Here is an 11,304-nt window from a genome sequence, read left to right on the forward strand (position 1 = left end):
TTATGCACTTTCTACACAGTCTTATTGAATCCTGATAGCAATCTTTTCATTACCACTTTAGAGCTGGGTAGAATAAGGCTCAGATAAGCTAAGGCCAAAGTCACACAGCTGATAAGAGGCAGAGCTAGGAGCTGTGCCTTGACAATTTGATAAGAGTCCATACTTTAAACCACTACAATTAAAAATTATTTATTTTCTCTAATAAACACCAAATTTATTGTTTCCTTATCTCCCCCTAAAAAGCCTAGAGATTTTATGGAACTATAGTAATTCATGTCTATACAGTCCTTCATTTCTGTAGGTTTAAGCATCTCAACTCCATCTTTAGAGACTGTGTCTGGCTCTGATTTTTTTTAACCTATGTAATGATGCAATTAACATTTTTAGTTTTCTGATAAGAAACATCAAGACTCTGCCTTGGATGTAGGCTTTTAGCAGGTAAGGGAGACGTTCACTAGCAGGAGACTAAATCTTTATGTTTTAGCTTTCTTGTACCATTTGAATTGTCAAACCTTGTACTTTCTTTAATATAACGGGCATTATCTGAGCTAGGGGATGATTAGCCCTTATTTTCTCTTAATTACAATCTTCTACTTCTTAAAAATGAATACATATTAATATTTGCTTAGGAAAAATTAATTATTCATATAACTAAGCTTTCTTATTCTCTTCATTCTGGATTTCCAGTGTAACAAGTCACATCCTCTCTTCTGCTGTTTCATCAATATAGCTTTTCTACTACATAATTTGTTTATTTCAATAAAATTGGTCATTGTGGTAGCTGGAAATGCCAGATCAACTGTCAGAGGTCCACACTTATTTTGGCTTACCACCTCCTTTAAAAAAGAATTACTCAGTGCTCCCTGAAAATCTACCTTCTCTAAGCAAAACATAGAAACAAATTTGTGTTCATTTATTTATTAAACAAATACAGAGACAAATTTGTGTTCATTTATTTGTTTACATTTCATCTTAGTGACACCAGGGGCTAGTATCTCCCACTTTGGGAATCTACACATACAAAGGTATTTAGAACCTAGTTATTAAGAGTTTTTATCTCTTTCACTGGATTGCTCCATACGTTTGATCCTTAGCATAATATTACCTCTGAAAGTAGAACAATGGAGGCAGGTGGGAGTGAAACTGATTAAATTTTACATTTTACAAAGAAATCACATACCTTCAATTCATAAGTGCCATGTTGACCTATTGAGTTCTCCCAAAATTGTGTATGTCAATTGCTCTCTCCTCGTTACCTCCTTAGGAACTTACAAGTGTTTAAAAATGAGTGTGTTCGAACAGGCAGAGGCCCAGCTCTCTGAGATAGACCTGCTGGCCAGTATGTTCCCCGGTGAGAATGAGCTCGTAGTGCACGATCACCTGGCTTTAGCAGAACTGAAAGATTGTGTTGAAAAGAGGACAATGGAAGGGCGATCTTCAAAAGTCTACTATACAATCAACATGAACCTGGACATATCTGAGGAAGCAGCGGTAATTCAATTTTGTTTTGGGGAGAATGAAAACATGTCAGGATTTAAAACAACACTTATGGCAGTCATTTCCTTCTTCTCCTGTCTCTTCCCTTTCTCAGGTGATGTTTTCTCTGGCTTGCGTTCTTCCCTTTAAATACCCTGAAGTCCTGCCTGAAATTACTGTCAGGTATGTTTTTAAACTACTGGCCAACTTTTGAGGTGAAAATGCATCAGAGAATAAAGGGAATTCTTGAATTTATTTTCTCTTCCAAGAAAATCGATTTGTTTGCCTTTGTCTTTTCGATCAGGTCAGTATTATTAAGTAGATCACAACAGACTCAGCTAAACACGGATCTGACCACATACCTGCAGAAGAATTGCTCCGGAGATGTCTGTATATTGAACGCCACAGAGTGGGTTAGAGAACATGCCTCTGACTATGTCAGCAGAGATGCTCCATCTTCTTCCACCACAGAAAATATAATCCAGCCAGTTGATTGCATTCTTACGAGACTCTGGATCTATAGCCATCATATCTACAACAAATACAAGAGAAGGAATATTCTAGAGTGGGCAAAGGAGCTTTCTCTGTCTGGGTTTAGCATGCCTGGAAAACCTGGTGTTGTTTGTGTAGAAGGCCCACAGAGTGCCTGTGAAGAATTCTGGTCAAGGTTTGCTTTCACATATTTTATATATCATGCCAATAATTGCAATAGGAAAGAAGATAGTAGAGATAGAGAAATAAGTATGTCCCAGGGATATATCTTTAGGGGGTTTCAGTTTCCAGTCACTGCATAAAGCAGAAATCACACATAACCTTACCCCGAAGCCAGGCTTGGTGGCACACGCTTTTAATCTCAGTTCTTGGGAGGCTGAGACAGGAGGATCAAAGGTCTGAGACCAGCCTTAGTAGCTTAGTGAGGCTCTCAGCAACTTAGTGAGATCCTGTTTCCAAATAAAATATAAAATAGGTCTAGGGGGTAGCCCAGAGGTAGAACACCCCTGGGTTCCATCTCCTTTAACACACACACACACACACACACACACACACACACACACAGCCCTTACCCCCTCACTTGACATAGAGCACATAGTTGGCATTCTGTAAATATAGTTTGGATGAATTAAGCCCAGTCCTGCCTGGGATTCTCTGTAAAACCCCATCCACTTTCTTGGATCTGATTTTTTCCATTATCCTCCTAATACTGTAAACTTAAACCCTGTGAAGCTGGGTGTGATGACACATGTCAGTTAACCTAGTATTTGGGATGCTAAAACAGGAGGATTATAAGTTCTCGGTCAGCCTCAGCAACTTAGCAAGGCTCTCCAGGACTAGTTCACAAGTAGAATGCCCCTGGATTTAATCCCCAGTACTATATACATACAAAATAAATAAATCATAATAATAATAATAAATAAAAACCTATGAAACAAAGGACCTTCTAGAAGCATTAAAATTGTCACGCATTTCATATTTTTTTTACTGATACTTAGAGAAGTTCCTTGGATACTTTAAAAGTCAGCGGTTTCCTCTGACTATAATAAACCCACGTGAGATAAAAGTAGACTTCTCTACTTAAAGAAAAAGGCAGTTATAAATCTGTTTTATAACTTCTGTTTTCAGTGCTCTAGAATACACAACACATTTTGGAAATTTCTACTTTGAAAATTTTTTTTTAGACTCAGAAAATTGAAATTTTCTTTTCAGACTCAGAAAATTAAACTGGAAGAGGATCTTAATTCGCCATAGAGAAGACATTCCTTTTGATGGTAAAACTGATGGAATGGAAAGACAAAGAAAATTTTCCATTTTTGAAGAAAAAGTGTTCAGTGTCAATGGAGCCAGAAGCAGCCACATGGACTTTGGTCAGCTGTATCAGTTCTTAAATGCCAAAGGATGCGGGGATGTTTTCCAGATTTACTTTGGTGTTGAAGGACAGTGACTGAGCAGAAGTGTGGCTGAAAGTATTTTCTCACTGTTGACCTTTTGAGGGTTTTTTTCAACTCTTTCTTGAAAGATTAAGTAATTTTAAGCCAGGCTTGGTGTTACATGCCTGCAATCAGTACTTGGGTGGCTGAGATAGGAGGACCACAGTTTTGGAGACATCCTCAACAATACATCAGCACTCCCAGCAAACTAGTGAGACCTTGTTTCAAAAAGACAAAAATAAGAAGGCTGGGAGTGTAGCTCAGAGGAAGAATACCCCTGACTTCAGTTCCTAGTACTACAAAATAATAATAATGATAATTTTTTAAGAAGGTGTAGATGTAGCTCAGTGGTAGAGCACTTGCCTATTCACATGTGAGACACTGGGTTCAATCCCCAACACTACAAAAATAAATAATTTTAAAATGAACAGTTAATTTTATTTTAGTTCTATTTTATAATGTTAATGGAGAGCTAAAACAGAAAAATGTAATATAACGGGAACACGTGTTAAAAATATGTCATAGCGGGGTGTGGTGGCCACGCTTGTAATCCCAGCATTTGGGAGGCTGAGACAGGAGGATTGTGATTCGTGGACAGCCTCAGCTACTTAATGAGGCCCTTTGCAACTCAGTGAGAACCTGTTTTAAGATAAAGAATAAAAAAAAAAAAAAATAGGGCTGGGGGTGTAGCTTGGAGGTAGAATGCCCTGGGTTCTATTCCCGGTACCAAAAACACAAAAAAAATTATGAGCTGAGTGTGTTGGTATACAAGCTTGGGAGGCTGAGACAGTAGGATCGTGGGTTTGCAGTCAGCCTCAGCAACTTAGTGAAACAGACACACCCTGTTTCAAAGCAAAAAATAAAATAGGGCAGGGCATGTAGCTCAGAGGTAGAATGTCTCTGTTTTCAATCCCTAATACCACAAAAAAAGTCATGATTAAAAGAACCAGATTTCGCTGGGCATGGTGGCTCATGCTTGTAATCCCAGCACTTGAGAGGCTGAGACAGGAGGATCGCACAGGTTCCAAGCCAGCCTCAGCTACTGAGTGAGGCTCTCAGCAATTTAGTGAGACCTTGTTTCCAAATAAAGTATAAAATAGGTCTGGGAGTATAGCCCAGGGATAGAAAAGCCCCTGGGTTCTACCCCAGTACCACACACACACACACACACAAAAAAAAAAAAAGAACCAAGTTTCGAATTATAATCTTTAAATTATTAATTGAATTTTTTTGGAACCCAGGGGCATCCTACCTCCAAGCTATAGACCCAGCCCTGTTTTTTATTCTTTATTTTATTCTAAATTGAAGAGAGTCTCACTAAGTAGCTGAGGCTAGCCATGAACCTGTAATCCTCCTGTCTCAGCCTCCCAAATACTGGGATTACAAGTGTGTGCCACCATGCCTGGCTTAGAAATTTTTTGACTACCCAACTTGAAAGAGAAATTAATTGCATGTGAAAATGTTGGCCAGGCATGGTGGTGTATACCTGTAATCCCAGTATTTGGGAGGCTGAGACAGGAGGGTCATAGATTCAAGTTCAGTGCCAGAAGTTTAGCAAGGCCCTCAGCAACTTAATGAGAACTTGTTTCAAAATAAAATAAGGCTGGAAGCTAAGCATGGTGGCTCACGCTTATAATTCTAGCATTTGGGAGACTGAGACAGGAGGATCACAGTTCGCAGACAGCCTCAGGTACTTAGGCTCTTTGCAATTCAGTGAGACCTTGTTTCAAAATAAAGAATAAAAAATAGGGCTGGGGGTATAGGTCGGAGGTAGAATATCCCCTAGGTTCCACCCCCAGTACTGTAAAAAAAAAAAAAAAAAAAAAAAGGAATAGATGTGTAGCTAGGGGTAGAATGCCCCTGTGTTCAATCCCCAGTACACACACACACACACACACACACACACACACACACACACACACACACACACATAAAGATAATGTCCAACTTGCCAGCCATTGCCAGTGTTGTTCTTCACCCACCTTCAAAGAAGAATGTGGGAAAGCGTACTGGAACCCTTCTAGCCTCTGCTAGAACCACAGATGACCTCAGGCACATCTACAGGATTATTTGGGGGAAAATGTTTCCTTCCCTATAATAAAAGTGATAAATGAGCCAGCCTTGATGGCACATGCTTATAATCCCAGTACTTGGGAGACTGAGACAGGAGGATCACTGCTGCGTCTTCTTCCCAATCTAAACTTGAGCAAGGCTCATTTTAGCTGAATGCTGCACGGCAGACATTCCCAGGAACAGGCACACGGCATCTCCTGGGGAACAGTATTAGGCATGGGTATTTGGGGATTTCTTGAATTTGGCCTTGTTACCAAAAAGGTACTTGAGACATGTTATTAATGACCAAGCTAACAAAAGATTCTATAAAGACTCAGACAATTACAATCAGAACAAGCCTTAAATGTAACTGATCCTCCCCAGGCGTTTCCCAAGCAGATATTTAAAATAAAAAAAATTTTTTTAAACTAAAACAGAGCCAAGACAAGTTGTTTCCACCGTCATGAGTTCTGGGAATCAAAGGTAGGCTATGGTACCCACCTAGATACAGAGTGCCTACTGACCCACCAGTAACCCTACCCCTTGGTCATACACTGGGTATGTGCACAGCAGCAGAATAGATGGGTACCCAGGCACAGCCTTGGGACGTGGAAAAGTATAAAATGTTCCTTTTCTCAGTGGTGCCTATTAATTAAAAACAAAAGCATATATCAATCAGATAATGCTTATAGAATATTACTATGATATTGCGTTAGTAGTTAATAATAAACTTTTTTGTGTGTGGGTCTAGGGATGGAACCCAGGGGCGTTTGACCTCCGAGCTACACCCCCTGCCCAATTTTTTATTCTTTATTTTGAAACCGGGTCTCACTAAGTTGCAGAGGGCCTCACTAAGTAGCTGAGGCTGTCCGTGAACTGCAATCCTCTGGTCTCAGCCTCCCAATGCTAGGATTACAAGCATGTGCCACCACACCCAGCATAAACTTCTGATCTTTTACTTGGTTGCTTGTAAGAGGAAATGGTCTCTTAAAAAAAAAACCTAGCTGTCTGCCATCTTGTCTTGATGAATTAGTTCTTTATATATTTACCATTGTATTATTTCTGAAAAAATTGTAATAATAAAATATAGCCAAATATATATATTGCTTGCCAAAATCAAAAATAAAGAGAGCAGCTTCACCCTCCATTGAGTCTGTGTGCTGTTTCTCCACCAAACTCCACCAACTCCTCACCCCACCACTAGCAGACCTCCAACTCCTTCTAGGGCTGGACCCCGGCAGATCACAGGTTCACAACCAGCCTTGGCTACTTAGTGAGGCCCTCTGTAACTTAACGAGACCCTTTTTCACAGAAAAGATTAAAAAGTAGGGCTGGAGTTTAGCTCGGAGATAGAACGCCCCCGAGTTCAATATCCAGTAATGGGGGGAAAAAAGTGATAGATGGCAGCCAAGCAACCTTTCCCCATCTTTCTGCCACAAACAACAGTGATGGCGGGACCTAGAGTCATGAGGACAGGAAGAGTCAAGAAATGTTAGTCCCCATGTTGTTGGGCTGCTCACCCAACACCAATCCCATGCCTATCTCTAGACATCTTATTATGAAATTAAAACCAGTTTTGTTAGTCAGGCACTGTGGTGCGTGCCTATAGTCCCAGGGGCTGAGACAAGAGGATCACAAGTTGGAGGCCAGTATAAGTTAATTTAGCAAGACCTGGTTTCAAAATAAAAAGGAGCCAGGTATGGTGGCGCACGCTTGTAATCCCTGCACTTGGGAGGCAGAGACAGGAGGATCACGCAGGTTCTAAGCCAGCCGCGCACACTGGCTTAGGAGACCCTGTTTCCAAATATTTATAAAAAAAAAAGTATAAGATAGGTCTGGGAGTGTAGCCCGGAGGTAGAAGGGCTTCCAGGAACCCCAGTACCACCTAAATAAATAAATAAATAAATAAATAAATAAATAAATAAATAAATAAATAAGGCTGGGAATGGAGTATTTTCTAATGGAGTTTGCAGTTCATTTCCAGTTTGGGATGGTTGGGCTCAGCTCCTGGGCCTGCCTCACAGAGGCTGAGATAGGGGTAGAGCTTAACCTTTTCTAACTGGTCTTATCAAATTAGTAATTTGGAAAATTTGATTTGGGCGAACTGGATTTTGACCATATTTTTGCTTGGAAATGGCCTTTTGTACATTTGTTTTTGGCAACTTGACCTATGGTCAAATAAAAGCCTTGCTTGATGTTTGAGGCCTCCACAAATCAGTTTTTTAAATATTTATTAAGTATTTACCAACTGTTAGTACTCAGATAAGTACCATGTGTCAGATATTCCTTTAAGGGTCAGAGTTGGTTGGGGAGAGACACAGTGCAATGTTTATCTCAGATAGGAGCAAAAATGAAAAATAAATATAGAAGTGTATAGTATGATTGTACGTGTATTCATTCCACGATGAAAATTTTGTTATTGTATTAATCTGCTATGTAATTTGAACTGGAATTATCTATAATGACAAATCCGGCAAAGCAATTAATTCAAAATCAAATAATTTTCAACAGGTAGGTTTTCCATAAGGAATCAGAAGTATGGGCAAGAACTCAGGCACTACTTAGTGAGGCTCTTTGCAACTCAGTGAGACCCTGTTTCAAACTAAAGAATAAAAAATAGGGCTGGGGGTATAGCTTGGAGGTAGAATGCCCCTGGGTTCCATCCGCAATACCGCAAAAAAGAAAGAAAGAAAGAAAGAAAGAAAGAAAGAAAGAAAGAAAGAAAGAAAGGGCAAGAAACATTAGCTATTTGCCAATTTTTATTTGTAAAAGTAATTGCTATACAGCCCAAGTGTTTGGTAGTAAAGCATCCCTCAGTTTCACCCTTCATGCAGCAAAAAAGTAACTGCTATACAAACAGTATTCTTTTTTTTTTTTTTTCTTTTTTGCGGTACTGGGAATGGAACCCAGGGGCATTTTACCTCCAAGCTACATCCCTAGTCCTATTTTTTATCCTTTATTTTGAAAAAGGGTCTCACTGAGTTGCAAAGGGACTCACTACGTAGTAGCTGAGGCTGTTCTTGAACCACAATCCTCCTGTCTCAGCAACCCAAATGCCGGGATTACAAGTGTGCGCCACCACACCTGGCCCCAATAGTATTTTCTAAATCCTACAAAACAAACAAGGAAACAAAAATCTAAAATGAATTCGACAAATACAAATTAGTTGAGCCTTAAGTAACAAAGTCAAAGCCAGTCTTGTCATCAGCAGACCCAAAGAACATTGTACTTCTGAGCTACTCCCCAGCCCTTTTTATTTTGAAACAGGGTCTCACTAAATTGCTGAGGCTGGCCTAGATTTTGTGTATGTGGGGGGGGGGGGGGGCTGGGGTTCCTGGAAACACTTCTACCTCTGGGCTACACTCCCAGACCTATTTTTTATATTTTTATTTGGAAACAGGGTCTCTTAATCCAGCGAGGCTGGCTTCGAGATCCTCCTGTCTCCGCCTTCCAAGCACGGAGATTACAAGCGTGCCACCATGCCCAGCCTGGCTTAGAATCTTAAATCCTCCTGTCTCAGCCTCTTATGTACTGAAATTGCCGATGTGCGCTACCACACCAGGCTTAAGTCAAATTACATTTGATAAATAAGCAAAGAAAATGTTCAACATCATTAGCAATCAGAGAGATACAAATCAAAACTACCCTGAAGCTGGGTATAGTGGCACATGCTCATAATTCCAGTACTTGGGAGGCTGAGACAGGAGGATCTGGGTTCTTGACCAGCCTCAGATACTTAGTGAGGCATTCCACAAACTTAGTGAGACTGCTTCAAAAATAAAGAATAGAACTTCGGGGAAGATGACGACTGAGAAAAACAGCATTTATGAGTCCCGCTAACAATCGATCTCTATTACCACAAAATCAATGCTTTTCATAGCCACAAAAAAACATCAGCAGAGAAGTAAAAACTGTAAATACAAGGGACAGAGTAAAAGAAGGCTATAAGAACAGCCAGAGACCAGAAAAGAAACTAGCCTGCACTGTGGTGGTGGAGCTGTGCCGGTGCCACCTTACCTCATAGCACCAGGCTTCAGAGAAGAAAGGGACTCAGAACGGAGCTCAAAACCAGAAAAGAAATATACCAGCCTCACAGCTGAGGGTGTAGCAGCAGCAGCATATTGCCAGCAGTGTCACCGAGTTCACCACTCCTGCAACAGCTCCAGATCAGCACACTCAACAACCCCCCAGGCTCCAGAGAAGACAGGTAAACAAGGAGCTGAAGTGAGCGGCTGCGGATCATTTGGGTGTAATTCAGCAGTTTTTTCAGTGCAAAGAATATCTAAAACTTCGAGTGGCCAAGCTCATCATGCCCTCCAGGAACTCAGAACGGAGCTCAAAACCAGAAAAGAAATACGCCAGCCTCACGCCTGCCAAGGGCATGGCAGCAGCACAATATTGCCAGAGGCAGCGGCGAGCACACCACACACGCAACAGCTCCAGATCAGTGCACTAATAACCATAAGTGAATAAAAACAACTTCCAGCCAAAAATTTCCTACCCAGCAAAACTATCTATCAAATTAGATGGGGAAATAAGAAGCTCCAATGACAAGCAGGAACTGAAGGAATTTATGTCTTCAAAACCAGCACTAGAGAAAATACTCAAAGAGATTAACTACAAAGAAGAAATAGTTAATACATGCCAGAACCAAAGAAACAAGATTTTCCATCCAGCAGACAACTAAGCAAAGAAGAATAAACAGTATCTCAAACAGAAATAAAATCTTAGCATGTTAGGAATTAAATATTATCTCTCAATAATCACACTGAATGTAAATGATCTCAACTCCCCAATAAAAAGACATAAAGTAGCAAAATGAATTAAAAACCAGAATCCATTCCTCTGCTGCTTACAAGAAACAAACCTTACAAGTAAAGATAGGAACAAACTCAAGGTAAAGTCTGGAGCAAGGTAATTCACACTAACAGTATTCGAAGGCAAGCAGAAGTAGCAACTACGATATCAGGCAAGTTAGACTTCAAACCCATACTTATTAGAAGAGACAAAGATTATATTTTACTGGTAAAAGGAATAATCCAGCAAGAGAAAATAACAATAATCAACATCTATGCCTGAACATAGGTGCAGCTACTTTTGTAAGTCAAACTCTTTGTGACATGAAGTCACACATAAATCCCAATACAATAATACTGGGAGACTTCAACACACCTCTCACAACATTAGACCGATCATCCAGACAAAAGGTCAGTAAAGATGCCTAAGAACTAAAGAACACCGTAAATCAAATGGACCTGTTGGACACATATAGAATATTTCATCCAACTATAGGGAAGTTTACATTTTTCTCAGATGCTCACGGAATCTTCTCCAAAATAGATCACATCCTGGGACATAAAATGAGCGCTAGCAAATTTAAAAAATGTTACATACTTCCCTGTGTCATTTCAGACCATAATGGAATGAAACTAGAAATCAACTATAAGAAGACCCAGAGAAACAACATAAACATGGGGAGACTGAACACCACATTTCTGAATGAAGAATGGGTCATAGAAGATGTAAGAGGTGAAATCAAGAAGTTTCTAGAAACAAATGAAAATAAAGATACAACATATCAAAACCTCTGGGACACTTTGAAGGCAAAATTAAGAGGAAAATTTATAGCAGTGAGTGCTCACATAAGAAAAACAGAAAATCTTCAAATAAATAACCTAATGAACACCTCAAAGCCCTTGAAAAGCAGAAACAATTGAACCCCAAAGCCAGTAGAAGACAGGAAATTAAAAATTAGGGCAGATGAATGAATTACAAAACTGTGGGATATGTGCACAATGGAATTTTACTCAGCCATTAAAGAAACTCAATTACATCATTTTCAGAGAAATGG

At 39.9% G+C, this 11,304-nt stretch overlaps 1 protein-coding gene across 1 annotated transcript; it reads left to right on the forward strand.

Annotated features, from left to right (window-relative positions):
* Positions 1 to 1,284: 1,284 nt before the first annotated feature.
* On the forward strand, positions 1,285 to 3,415 carry RWDD2B (RWD domain containing 2B; the record flags this gene model as incomplete). Its single annotated transcript, XM_080696685.1, has 4 exons — positions 1,285 to 1,491; positions 1,592 to 1,659; positions 1,781 to 2,143; positions 3,181 to 3,415. The coding sequence occupies 4 exons, from the start codon at positions 1,285 to 1,287 to the stop codon at positions 3,413 to 3,415; spliced, it is 873 nt and encodes a 290-aa protein (XP_080552811.1).
* Between the last annotated feature and the right edge of the window lie 7,889 nt (positions 3,416 to 11,304).

Source organism: Muscardinus avellanarius (assembly GCF_963383645.1).
Source record: "Muscardinus avellanarius genome assembly, chromosome: 5".
NCBI lineage: Eukaryota > Metazoa > Chordata > Mammalia > Rodentia > Gliridae > Muscardinus > Muscardinus avellanarius.